Here is a 14,850-nt window from a genome sequence, read left to right as displayed (position 1 = left end):
TTTCCTTTCCACGGGGTCCCCGTGCGGCTCTCCTCCCTCTTCGGCTGATGCCTCTGCCGTCCACCAGCGCCTCCCGGCTTCCGATTCAAGCCGGCCATCCTCCAGACACATGCACAGGACCTCTGAACTCCCCCGTCAAGCCAGCGCCACTCCAACAACACACGCACCACGTACAAGCATGCAAATGCAAGCAGTGTGTCGCTTCCGGCTCACCACACAATTGTTTCCCACGTACTCACCTTTATAGGACCCCTGAAGAAGACTTTTTGTCACAATGCGGACCATGTTGGGTCCTGTATCCCTAGCGGATTAGGTGCTTTAAGGCTTTTATGTGGATGAATTTATTTATATGTGGATGAATTTATTTTATGTGGATGATTTCAGTGTACCTTTGGAACTTTGATACTTTCAAATAAAGTCCATTTCGGAACATCGTCACTCCACAGAGTTTTTTTGGTTTTCTAAAGCAATTGAAGAACATAAGAATAGCCTTACTGTGTCAGATCAATGGTCCATCAAGCCCAGTAGCCCGTTCCCACGGTGGTCAATCCAGGTCCCTAGTAGCTGGCCAAAATCCAAAGAATAGCAACATTCCATGCTACCGATCCAAGGCAACCAGTGGCTTCCCCCATGTCTTTCTTGTTCAAATTCTCATTTCACTCTGAACTTTTCCTTATTTTTAGCTTGATTATAATAAGGATAATGATTTATGTCTGTGATCTTGTTTTTTCTTCAGCTACTTATAAACAGCAGAAGTTTTCTTTTTTTAAATCTTTTAAGACGTATTTCAATGAACAGCTATACTTTGGGGGAAAAAAAGGCAGAAGGATCAATATGAGGAAGAGAGAAATTTAAATGCCTGGGGACATAAATGCACAGGAAATAGACTTCTTTCAACTGAAATGAAGCTCTGGAACAAGGGGCACATATGAGAGGCGAAAGGGGATACACCGAGTAATCTAAGAAACTACTTCTTCATGGAAAAGGTAGTGGATATATGGAAGCATGGGACAAACACAGAGGATCTTCCGAGATAAGGAAGGGATAGTACATTAGTTGGTATGGAGGTTGCTATGTAACATGCCTGCTTGAAGCATCCCACCAGGAAAAGTGACTGCAGAATCATAAGAGAAGTGTTTCTGCATCAACAGTACTGTTCCTTTTAAAACTTGAATTTTTCCACTGTAAAGAGTGATTGACAGGTGGATTGGGATATTTTCAAAAAATTTTAAAAGCCTTATAAAATGCATCTAAAACAAAGAATTAAAGACATACTGAACCCAGCTGGTGCTCAGGAACCATGCTATATTACAACTAAAGGTTAAAGGTGTCAACAATCAGAAAATAGAAAAACAGTGATATATAACAATCAGCCACTAGGTGGCATCAGTATACATTACCATCCGTTGCAACTGCTGCAGGAAAGCTGGCATTGCTTTGCCATGCCTCAACTTCAAGGTTTTTTTCTCCTTCCAGCACTCTCTAACCTCTTGACTTTTCTAACTTATCAAAGAAGCAAGAAAAATGATTAATACTTTCAGTCTTGAACTTCTCAGTCTCCCACAACTAAGTGATCTCTTTCTATCTCTTTCCACTTCCATTGCTTCCTGAGGATTTGAAGCCTAACCCAAGCTCTGTTATATATCAGGTTACCACTCTTACATTCAGCTTCTTCCTTCCATTCTCCTTTTTGGAGCCAAGATCCCCTCCTGCCCTTAGATCTGTATCTGCTGCCATCTGCTGGGTAAATAGAAATATGGGATTTACTATAACCTTTTAGCTATATAAGTTGCTACCTCATAGTAGAGTATAAAAATGTCTTTCTACCCCTGAGGGAGAGACAACACATTTTAATGCAATGATATTATTATAGTCCTGGTACATTCAGCTACTCTCCTAACACACAATTGGATAAAGGTTGAATATCATTGCTATCTTGTTAAGTTTAAGGTATACCTCCAATTTCTCTTCTTTCTGCATAACCAGTGCCAGATGTCAAGGTGTTCAGTCCAAAGTTATACATTGACAACAAAAACTAGCCTATCTGAGATAGCCATAGAATATTGCCATTATGTGGATAGTGCTATCAGCTTACCATTCTATCTAGATATTCATTAGAAACTATTGTTGTGTAATATATGGATTTTTCTGCTCATGGCAACTGGTGTTTAATTTTACAAATAAAAAAAAAATATTGACTGCTGCAGGCTGCAGGCTCAGGATGGGGGGTGTAGTTCTGTGGCAACAGTTTAACAATCGGTGGCAGACTTTTCAAAAGTCTGTGACGATTACATGAAAGGTTTTACCAAAATTGTACATATCTGCATATTAATTTATGTTGCTGTCTTTAAAACTATACTTTAAAAAAGTCATTTTCTGGAATTTTAGTGCTCAGTTACTACATTTGGTTCTTTTCTGTGAGAAAAGGCATCATTATAATCAGTGCTAACAAGGGAGGAGAAAAGAAGAACGAGAAGAACGAGAAGGCATATGAGAGATAAGGAGGGAATCTTAGTGGATCCTAGGCAAGACAGTAAAGGGATAGGTGAAAGGGGAGCAGAAGAAAGGGAATAGATATCCATAAACTTAAGAACATAAGAATAGCCTTACTGGCTCAGACCAATGATCCATCTAGCCCAGTATCCTGTCTTCAAGGAGGCCAATCCAAGTCACAAGTACCTGGCAAAAACCCAAATAGTAGCAGCATCCCTTCTTTCACTTGGTTTACACTGCCTTTGGTCCCCTCATCTATTTTCTCCCCCATCCACAATTCCTTTGTTTTCCTCTTTCAGTCTCCCTTTACCCTATTCCCTTATTCACTGCCCCATGGGCAACAATACCTCCTTTTTCCTACTGGCCATACCTCTTCCTATGCACCCTAGCATCCTTCTAGCTTTCGCCATCACCTTTTCAACCTGTTTAGCCACCTTAAGATCATCACATACAATCACACCCAAGTCCCGCTCTTCTGTCGTGCACATTTATTTATTTATTTAGTCGAATTTCTAGCCCAACCTCCCAGAAGAGCCCAGAATGGGTTACAAGTTTACATACACAGTAGGTTTACCAATAAGGTTACAACTTCACATACAGTCTTCCAATTTCCTAAGGTCTTTCTTATTTATTTAGATTTATATCCCATCCTCCCCAAAGAGCTCAGAAAAGGGTTACAGTTTACATTCACAGTGTTACAATAAAGGGTCTACATATAACTTTGAAAAGTTTAGTGTCATCTGCAAATTTAATCACCTCATTCGTAGTTCCAATTTCCAGATCATTTATAAATAAGTTAAATAGCCCCAGTCCTAGTCCCTGCTATTCACTTTCCTCCACTGAGAAAAATGGCCATTTAACCCTACCCTTTGTTTCCTGTCCGATAACCAATTCTTAATCCATAATTGAACATTGTCTCCTATCCCATTACTCTTTAACTTTCTCAGGAGTGGTGTCATCTGAAACCAGATTGAAAACTAGATAGTAATGTAAAATGATCTAAAACCAATAGGAGGAAATATTTTTTCACTCAGAGAATACTTAAGCTTTAGAAGGCTTTGCCAGAGGTTGTGGTAAGAGCAGATAGCATAGCTGGTTTTAAGAAAAGTTTGGACAATTTCCTGGAGGAAAAGTCCATAATCTGTTATTGAGAAAGACATGGGGGAAGCCACTGCTTGCCCTGGATCGGTAGCATGGAATGCTGCTACTCCTTGGGTTTTGGCCAAGTACTAGGGACCTGGATTGACCATCGTGAGGACGGGCTACTGGGCTTGATGAACCATTTCTCTGATCCAGTAAGGCTATTCTTATGTTCTTATGTCCGAATGAATATTGATCAGCCCTTCTAACAGTTTAGTAAACAAAGTGATTGAAGCTACTGGTTGGTAGTTTGAAACTTCACTAACAGATTCTTTGAGATCTTTATCAATAGGAGAGACAATTATTTGACTTAATTCCATCACAGACAGATAAATGCTGATTTTAAACCCACTGTACACAAAGATTTCTTCTTTTTTTTTTAAGCTGTTATCAGAAACCCACCTGTATGTGGGGTTTCATGTACCAAGCAGCTGCTCAACTTAGCATTCAGGTGTGGTAAATCTGGCCTAAACTGTGAGGAAAATTTAAACCTCTCTTCCTGTCATCAGAACAGTTCACTTCATTATTCTCTAAATAGATTATTTCCTTCCAGAAATACACAAGGTATCTGGGCAGCACATGATAGATTACTCTCTGTTACATAACCAGAAAAGAGCTCCTATTGAGCAATGCCCCACAACAGGGATTAGGGGAGATTTGCTCTCCTAATGCCCAACAGCTTGATGTCCTACCCCTTATCCAAAGCAAAATGATAGCTGCATTAATTGCAATCATAGTACAAAAAAAAAAAGAATATAAAAGTAGCTCCCCTACACCACCTACAGGACTACCTTAAAATCCCTATGATCTAGTAATATAGTCAAGGCAGGAGTAATGCCCCAGTCACAGCAAATACTTTGAGAGTAGAGCTGGAATAGGCAAGAGTAACCGGGGATCACTCCTGTCCCAACTGCACCCCAAGATCACCAGAATTGTAAGAAAGGCCTAGGGCGGCCTGTGGGTGGAAGGGGAGAAGCACTCAGGAGGGTCCTTTTCATCTGAAACCAAAAATATTGTCAAAAATTAAAATAACCTTTCAGCAGGATCCAAAACCAGGCAGAAAAAGATTTTGGCCCAATTTTGGTGCCATAATCAAAACCAAAACATATATATGGTCAGCCCCTAATTCTGGAGCAGCACTAGTGAGCTTACTAAATCCAAGTGGTACATCAAAAGAGAAAAAGGGGGAGAGGGAGAGAGAAATAGAAAAGAAACAAAAGCCTAAAGACAAAAGGGAAAATACTGTAAATTTCAACAGCAGCAGGGAAGGAAACTAGCTGCTGTCTTGAAAAGGGGTATGTCTCTATGGGTCTGCGTACGAGGGTGGAATTTCTAGAATCCGAAATAGCTGCAAGGAAGCTCTCTGTAGAGTATTCACAGATTGTTTCAGCTGGTTTAGGACGATTTAAGAGTTGCAATTATATAAGTGGTTTGCTGTTTCATGTACATTAGCTGCCTCTTCTGCTCACACTTCATTCTAAATTACGCAAAAGACTTTCTGCATCTGACTGAATATTTCTCATGTGATGCATATTCTGATGTGATTTATGGGCAAAAGAAGAAATGCAAGTAATGCCAATAAGTTTATCTAATTGTACTTAGATATTTATTTACTATAAACATTCACCATACACTAATTTACTCATCTTTGAGACCTTCAGTCATAATAGTTTTTATTTTCCTACTAGTATATATTTTGTATTTAGTTAGATTGTTTCAGTTGTTCAGGTCTCGCTGCATCTGGTTAGATAGAACGGACGGAAACATCAGTTCAATCTAACCAAACACAGCAACACCCAGAGAACTGCAACAATCATGATGGAAGCCTAAGAGAATACATTTAGTCAGCTTTAGATATCAATCAGGATAGGTGTCAACTTGTATCCTCTGATTATACTATAATTTAAACTTCTTGTTAAAGATGTAGAATTGTACCTACTCTTAAAGCCTCATTCCTTCCTAGGCTACTCAATATGCCCCTTCCTTTATTATTCCTACCTATAATCTGCCCAGTTTAGTTCATTCCAATGGTTCTCAAACTTGTCCTGGGTGAGATAGGGTCTCAGGATTTTCTCAATGGATATGAATGACAGATTTATATACTGGGGAGATTCTAATAATTTTTATTATATGAAATTATTTTTATTTCATTCTTCATTTTGTTAGTGGTGTACTAATGTCATTAGTGCGTGATACCTGTCTAGAGTTAACATGGGAGTACTTACATCCTTCTGTTTAGGAGGTAATAAGGCCCAAATTCTCTAAATGATGCCTTAAGTTAGGCGGTAGTAGGCACCCTACTGCTGCTTAACTTAGGCCTCCTTTTATGAAGCCACATTAGCCTTTTTTTTTACCGGCCGCAGCGGTATTACCTCTGACACTCATAGGGATTCTGAGTGTCAGAGCTTTTACCGTGATAAAAAAGCCTAATGCGTCTTTATAAAAAAGGGGGGGGGGGGGTAATTGTTTTAATTAGTTCAATCAGTGCAGTAATTAATTGTGCTAATTAAAAACCAATTAAAACACTGTTGATAAAAATGGAGGCGCCCGTAAGTGCCTCCAAAAATGGCATCATTGTCCTGACTAAAGAGTCACCTTGCAGCTCCTACGGCCACTGTAGGCTTGGTCAACACTGGCAGTGGTCTTAGGTGCCATTAGTTGCTTCTTTAGATGCGATTCTTGTGAAAAATAGGCCTTTAAAACCCTGGCCTACATTTTCAGTGCTTACCTTTCACGTAGCCATGATTCTCCAGATGGTGCCATTGCATGTTAAGCTGGATGATACAGCGTTCATGTCCTGTGTGTTAATTGGGAAACTAGGAGCAGGTTTATTTTTGTGAGCCATTGCATGATTGACATGCAGTCAGTACCGATTTTGTAAGCAGCTGCCGATGTAGGTGCCCCTTTGGAGAATCTTAAGGGCTTGATTTTATAAAAAGCGCCTAGGTTAGGCACTGCTAGGCATACTAATCACGGATGCCTAGCAATGCCTATCTAAAATTTACGCACAACGTAATTGTTTTTTAATAGATTATATCGCATGGTAATTGTCCACGCCATTAAAAAACCCATTAATAAACAATTTTTTAATGGCTAAGGGGCCTTTTTACTAAGGTGCACTAGCCGTTTTAGCGCACACTAAATATTAGTGCGCACTAAATGTTAATGTGTCCATAGACTATAATGGATGCGTTAGCGTTTAGCGTGTGCTAATATTTAGTGCATGCTAAAATGGCTAGTGCGCCTTATTAAAAGGACCTCTAATTTAGGTTGCGCACGAATATCTGCATAATGCCTAGCGACACCTAAGTTGAGGTGCCCCCCTGATGCCTGCCGCCTACCTGAAAAGTAGGTGTGGTTTGGGGCGGGAAATAGGCATAGTTGACTTAGGCATCACTAGGCATCATAGTTAGGCGCCGTTAAATCATCAAGGGGGCACAAGAAGCTCTCCCTTGATCCAGAAGGCTCACATTCTGTTCCGTTGGGTAGAAGCTCATCTTTTGTCTCTTTCAGGGGCTCCTGTGGCCGGAGTCGAAAATGTTCAGGCAGACTTCCTCAGCCAACAGATCTTGGACCCAGGAGCATAGTCCCTCTCGCAGGAAGCGTTCCATCTGATTGTACAGCGCTGGGATAAGCCCCAAATGGGCTCGATGGCTTCAGCAGAGAATTCGAAGGCCAGACGTTTTTTCAGGCAACAAACAGCATGGAAGCTAGGGTCGGATGCCTAGGTCCGGCCCTGGCCAACTCATGTGTTCCCTCGGTGGCCTCTGGTTGGTCGGGTCCTCTGCCAGATAGCAACGCATGCCATCCTGGTGATTCTAGTAGCTTCAGACTGGCCTCATCACCCATGGTATGTGGATCTCGTCCATTTTTAGTGGGATGAGAAACTCCAGCTCCCTATTCATCGATATCTTCTCAGTCAGGAGCCGGTGCCCATGGAGACCCATGGTGCTTTGATCTTTTGGCATGACTCTGGAGCGCTCAGCTTTGAAGTGCGGTTTTTCGGATGTAGTTATCTTGACTCTTGCACTCAATGACACCCTCTACTATGGCGTTTTATGCCACAGCCTGGAAGGCTTTCCAACAGTGGTGTGCTTTGAAGAATCTTAACATTGTTCTGCAGGACTTTGGAGAGGTCCCATTTGAATCACTGGAGGATGCGTCTCTTCTGGATCTGACAGTCTAGACTGTTTTTTAGGTCGTCATTGTCTCGACATGGCGTATTTTGGTGCTTCATGCTCTTTCGTGCAGGGAGTCCTTTATCAGTATTTCGGACGTGGGAGTTATTCTCCTTCCTGTACCTTCCTATCTTTCTACTAAAGGTGGTTTCTGCCTTCCATGTCAACCAGGAAGTTCATTTGTCTGCATTTCCTTCCATAGGCTCGGAATGAAAGCATCAGATCTTATGCAAGTTGGATGTCAGGAGTTTTCTCCACTGTTTGGAGAGAACTCACAATTTCAGGCTGTCTGATCATCTTTTTGTCCTGACTGCTGCGCTTTGCCATGGTTGGCTGGTGTCCAAGTCTTTGATTGCTTGATGGATTTGAATAGCCATTTCTGCGACTTACATCGTCCATGGCAAGCAGACACTGATTTTGCTCAAAGCACACTTGACCAGAGGTGTGGCTGTTGTAAGGTTTGAAGTGGCCCCCACAATATTAGGTTGTAGGGGTTATGTTAGATGCCCTTACAAATGCCAGGTCCCGGGTTCAATACCGTCACCGAAGATTCACCAGGAAGTAGACTCAAATAAGAAGCACAGCCAGAGGTGATGGCATAAAGAATATATTATAAAAATAGGCTTACAGAAAAGTAAGATAAGCATCAGAATTAATGAGAGATATAAGTTTTACAATTACAGAGACTGCTTCTGTGTTCTTGTGAATGAGAGAGAGAGCACACAAAGAAAGAGAGAGAGAGAAATAGAGTGGGGTGGGGAGAGTGATGTCCCAAGCTTCAGAGCAAGAAGAACAAGAAGAGCCAAGAAACCGGGGTGATGTTGCGAGAGGGCTTTTATAGTTTGGAAACTTATTCTAAAATAAGTTGGGATCGAACACCTAGCGTATGGAATCCTACAGGGACTAACAGAAAGAAGATTATCGAAGGTATATAAACCTAATCTTCCATTCAGTGCCTCTAAATATTTAGAGTGACATTTTCGAAAGGACATTCAAGTCAGAATAGGGACGTCTACATTAAAATGTTCCAAACAGACATCAATCTCATGTGTATTTTCCAATAGGATACAGGTTCTTTGAAATACGTGAGATGGTCAGCCATGCACTGCAAATGTCCAGCATGAAAATCCATTCTACAAACTGAAATGTCTAAATTTTGAATGGGGGAAAAATGGCCGCACAGATGTCCGTGCAAAGCAGTAGGTCAGCATAGTGTTTAGTGCAGCAGGCAGTTTATGAGTATCAAGGAACCCAGGTTCAAATCCCACTTTAACTCCTTGTTTTGTAATTTTGAGCCCTCCAGGAACAGAAAAATACCTACTGTAAATGAATGTGTACTACTTCAATAGCCTTCAGGCTTGCAGGTGTCTTATATATTTAGGCACTGTAGGTATTTTTCTGTTTCTGCAGGGTTCACAATTTAAAAAAATAGTTTGAAGTAAGATTTGAACCTGGGTTCCTTGGTTTACAGTCCCACTGCACTATCCACTAGGCTACTCCTCAGACCCGATTTCTACCTATAATATATGAAGCTGTTTAACTTTCAGGGGAGAGGAAGGGGAACATCAGCCACTGTGGGACTAAGGAGGTGTCATGTCTTAACCCCTCCAGTGGACAGCTGCTCAATTAGGCCACCGGGACATTCCTGAAACAGGTCTAAACAAAGACCTCCTTTTTAGGCATAGATGTTTCTTCCCCTTTGGTACTTGCTATTGAACATCCAGATTTCAGGCTCTCCTTAGTCCTACGCAGAATACACCTCCTTGCTGTTTAGATGCCCTGCAGTGTTGGATGTCCCAATTTTTCCTTTGCAAAATCAGGATTTGGACGTTTCAAGCACATGGACATCCACTTGGGTCTTTTGAAATGTCCATATGCTCTGAAAGTGAATACCATAGTCAACGGTGTTGAAAATACATTTTCACTGATTACTTTTTATTTTTTGCTGCTCTCCATGTAGTTTAAGCTTCTTCCATTCCTCTATTGTATGGATAGTGCCATGGCTGTTAGACATATTTTCATTCTGTTCCTAGTTCTACCCATATAGCTTTGTAATATCTACGAAATAAAGAAGTTATACATTTGCCTGTCATGCTTTATCTAGATAGTGGTGATATTCAGTTTACTATCCAGACAATTTAGGATAGCCATTTTGTTTTCCTAAGTTACCTGAATAGTGTCCATTAATGCTCTGCTCCTGCACAATGTGAATAGTGTCGGGGCAGTCAATTTTCAGTAGCACTAAATGGCAAAGCATACACATACAGTACTTTCCTCTTTGAAAAACTGGTATACATGCTTATTTGCTCACAAATTAGGTGGCATTTCACAAAATTACCCTCTTTCTCAATTTTTCCTGACTTCATTGTAACTCTTTACTACCACCAGAGCTTTCCATTTACAAAGATACAAATAGCCCAACAAAACAATAGCAAAACTGACCTTGCCTAACAGCAGTTCCTTCTGAATGAATACTAAATTTAGGGGGGAATTCATCAAACTGCTACTTAAAGCGTTTGGGCTTTAAGTAGCAGTAAATGGCCCTTAACATGACTTAAACAGCTCTAAAGTTGCAGGGCCAAAAATAGTGCAGTGATATTTGAATCACTGCGCATTTCTAAGGTAGCAACCTGGTTTAGGGGTTTGGGGAGTTGCAGGGAGGTTTGGCATGAGGGGAATCAGGCCACGTAGGGGTTGGCATGGGGAGTTGGGGTCACGGGGGAGGACTTTATCCCAGCAGCCCAGGAGCATCGGACTGTTGCTTTGTGTGGCTCAATGCTTCTGGGCCACAAGAATAATGCTGCTTGCAAGGTGGCTTGCAGGCAGCATTATTACTATAGGATGGGATTTAGCAACCTATGATTCTGGGATTCCATAGGTTGCTGAATTCCATGGGGCATCAAGGTGCAGTAAAGGGCAAATTCTCCCCCCCCCCCCCCCCCGACTAAATGTCCTATAGAATTCCTTGTTCTGATTTTTCTGTTCATTTTTATGCTGTGTGGTAGCTGCAAACTATTGTTAAAATAAAAGTATTGATGATAAAATAAAAGGATACCAGGAGATCTGCCTCTATGACCCTAATATTTAGCTTATTGCTAATAGGAAGCTTGCTGTGATAGTGGTATAATTGTGCTGATATCAGATTGATATTTGTTCTACTTGAGTTGACATTTTTTTATCTTAATTGAGAATTCTATCTCCAGTTGAATTTTTCATTTTCAATGACCTTCCCTCTAGCTATTTGTCCATTGTCCATGTTTTATTTAGTAACATTCCTATATGAAATCTCGTTATTTTATTATTTTGCTGTGACCTACCCTAGAGCAAAGAACTTTGCATTTCATTCAATTTAACTTACTCAATTCTTTTCTTTCTTCCCTAGCTTGGAACACTATGCATTGTAGCAGTTCTTTTCTGTAATTGGGGCTCTGAGTTTTCATTTTTAGAATGTGAAGACATAGCCTGGCATCATTACTCAGACCAAGGTTTTACAAACTTGTCACTTTTAATTCTAGGCTTTCCACAGCCTCATCAGATTTTTCCAATTTATTCTGTATAGCTCTAATCACCGTTTCCAGTTCACTGATCATGACACCCATTTCCATCCATTTTACTTTCACTCTTTTTTACACCGCTTACCCATTCTGCCTCATATGCCTTGCATAGCTTTTCAGGGTATGTAGGATTTTTCTTGGCAGGATTCAAGGCTTTTGATTTTTCATATTTAAAGATAACTCCTCTTACTGTGATTGAGATTTTTATTAATCCAGGTGCTTGCCCTTTTTTCAGTCAGAGTCCACTGCTGTGCCTGATGCTGTAATAAAATTTTACCTTTATAATCTATAGTTATAGAAAGGGGAGATGGAAAGATTTCATACCACTGCAGGTCCCTTTTGTTACTTGTGGCAATCTGAATTTCAGATTCGGCACTGAAACTGGCTTGAAATTTAGGATCAGATTTTGGGTGAAAATGTCAGTACTTTTTTGGCTAAACCAGAAACTCTCTCTCTCTCTCCTTTGGCGATAACATAAGAATAGCTATACTGGGTCAGACCAATGGTCCATTTAGCCCAGTATCTTTTTTCCAACAGTGGCCAATCCAGGTTACAAGTACCAAGCAGAAATCCAAATAGTCGCCACTCGTTCCTGTTACTGTGCAAACCTGGATCAAAAAATGGCTTCCAGGACTTCAGCCAAATAACAAAGGAGAGACTTCAGAAACAATGTCCATGATGCAGGATTTCATTCAGTCAATCAAAGTATGTCACAATCAAAGAATCCACATTGGTGTTAAAAGTTGTAGACCCAACAAGGTCCGTGTTTCAACAAACTGTCTTCCTCAGGGGTCCTAGTATTGAAGAAGGCTTGGTTTGGCGCAAACTACGCAGAAGCAGTAGCAGGGCATGACAGAGACCTTCCTAGTCCTGATCAGAGGGTCTTATATACATGCAAACACATTTAAAACTTTGAAAAAGTCAGGATGATAAACAAAAGACCAGGAAACCGATATATAGCATAGGAAAAGGGGAATTCACTATTTGTGTGAGATGTTAGGTGGGGCAGGACCATAGGGAAATCAGGTACCTATAGGTGTATAAATAATAATACATAGAGGTATTAATGACTCCATTTTGCTTTAATGACTCCATCTTGTTTTCTGTCTTTCTGTGTGTCTCTTCTTCTTGGGGTTAAAACATACTGCAGTTTCCCGCCTATAAAAGGCCTGTGACTCTAGTGTTCTTTGTGTGGACTGCCATGCCCAAGGGGACTAGGAGAAACCTCATGGCTTAAGTAGTAACAGATGTGCTTGAGCTGGTTAGTTTGGAGCATATTTAATTACACATCCCAATGTTGGGTATAGAAGAATCTTGAATAGATTTGAATACAGTATTGATTAGGAATGAAATATGAGTATTGCTGTGGATGTGTGAGTAAAGGGATCCCTATGAATGATGTGTGAGAGAATGATTTGTATTTAATTTAAAATGTTTTACATATATAAGATTCAAGACACTTTAAGGAGAAATCCTGAGAATAACATCTGGAGTTTGACCTCTTTGACCTTAAGCAACTCTTTCTACTCTGTGAAATTCTGAAGGGAGGGGGAGTAGGTCTCTCCTGCTTCAATTCTGACAAAAGGACATAAAGTTATCGGCACAGAAGTGCAGGCTGGCTTTAACAGAAAGGCTGTTTGATTTAAGCTTTTTGAGAATGACAAAAAGTGCATTGGGTATGTTATAATGTTTTATGCTAGAAAAGTTGTTCCTTCATGTGTTCTTTTTTTTTTGACAGATATTCAGGAGTTTTATGAAATGACATTATTAGATGCCCACAAAAGCTGTGAACAAAAAATAGAAGAGGTGAACAGCATTGCAGAAGAATGGGAGAAGACAAATCGTTTGTTTCCAGTTCCAGCCCAGAATTACAAACAGGGAGTCCAAAAAATACAGGTATAATTGTACTAAATAATCAAAATCAAATCTCTTCTGAATTCATTAAAAACCTTTTGTAAGAACACCAAAGAAGGAATGCTGCAAATCTCCAGAACCTGGCAGAAACTTTTTAGAATTATTCATTATGTCACCATATTTGCTTTGTGAATACATCAGTAAGAAGCTGCACTATTAAGGATGTAAAAGAGCCCAGTATGCTGTCTCTAAATTATTTAATGTCATGTTCTATAGCTTAAGAAGTTACTGACTAACCTTGAATTGATATCACCTTTTATCTATTTATTGATTTTAAAGACATGAAGATTTTGAACTGTTAATACAACTTCCTTTTGATCCATACGAGGACAGTATTCAAAGGGCAAAGCCAGCCCAAGGATATATGACACCCTAGGTGAATCTTCAGACGTGTACCCTCTTCTCCCATCCCAGGGCTGCTCTAGGTCCCACCCCATCCATCCCCTCACATCTAGCTTCTTCCATTCCCTTCCATAGGCCAGCTTCTCTTCTTCTCTACCTCTCCCTATGATGTCCAGCATTTATCTCCTTTCTATCTCCCCCCCCTTTCTGTAGTGTCCAGAATCCTCTCCTTCCATATTTCTCAACCCTCCAATTTGTGTCCTCCTTCCCTATTCCCCCACCATGTATCTAGCATCTCTCTCCTTCCCTATCCTCCCCCCCCATGTTGTCTAGTATCTCTCTCCTTCCCTATTCCCCACTCCCCATAGTACTCGATCTCTCTCTCCTTTCCTATTTCTCTCATTCTGTGGTGTTTAGCATCTTCCCAACTTCCCTCCAAAGTGTTCAGCAGCTTCCCTTCTCATCTCCCTGGTGGCACCAGCATGTTAGTAAGCTTTCTGTCACATTTGTCATGCCCTATTCTTCTGTGTATCCTCAAGGCTTGCCAAGCCCTGCTTCTTCTTTAAACAGGAAGTTTGGAGTAGGCAGGACTTGTTAGGCCTTGAGCATGCACAGATTCTTAAGGCCCCTTGCTGGAGATGAGGGTTGTGTCAGCATATTAGTGCCACTATAGAAGGGGGGAAGGAACAGAAGGGAAGCTGCTGAACATCTTGGAGAAAGGATGCGAAGATGCTGAACATAGATAAGTTAATTATCACATAGAAACATGATGGCAGATAAAGGCCAAATGTCCCATCCAGTCTGCCCATGTGCCTGTCCCACACTTTCTTGAATAAAGACACATCTTTGTGTCCACCACATATACTGGGAAACTATTCCATGCATCTACCACCCTTTTGGTAAAAAGGGATTTCCTTAGATTGCTTCTAAGTCTATCACCTTTTAACCTCATTCTTTGCCCTCTCACTCTAGAGTTTCCTTTCAATTGAAAGAGACTTGCCTCATGTGTATTTATGCCACATAGGTATTTAAATGTCTCTATCATATCTCCCCTCTCCCACCTTTCCTCCAAAATATACATATTGTGATCCTTAAGTCCGTCCCCATATGCTTTATGACATAGACCACTGACCATTTTAGTTGCTTTCTTCTCGACTGACTCCATTCTGTTTATATCTATTGGAAAGTGCGGTCTCCAGAATTGTACACAATATTCTAAATGAGATCTC

General features: G+C 40.7%; 1 protein-coding gene across 1 annotated transcript in view; it reads left to right on the top strand.

Moving 5' to 3' along the window:
• Positions 1 to 14,850, top strand: part of DLG2 (discs large MAGUK scaffold protein 2) — a 1,272,293-nt gene that overhangs the window by 34,540 nt on the left and 1,222,903 nt on the right. The window contains exon 3 of the mRNA XM_033948577.1: positions 13,104 to 13,261. Coding sequence (XP_033804468.1) covers positions 13,104 to 13,261 — 158 coding nt within the window. The remainder of the gene's footprint in view (positions 1 to 13,103; positions 13,262 to 14,850) is intronic.

This window comes from Geotrypetes seraphini, chromosome 6 (genome assembly GCF_902459505.1).
Source record: "Geotrypetes seraphini chromosome 6, aGeoSer1.1, whole genome shotgun sequence".
Taxonomy (NCBI): domain Eukaryota; kingdom Metazoa; phylum Chordata; class Amphibia; order Gymnophiona; family Dermophiidae; genus Geotrypetes; species Geotrypetes seraphini.
The sequence above is the reverse complement of the archived record's forward strand: the minus strand, read 5'-3'. Positions and strand labels throughout refer to the sequence as shown.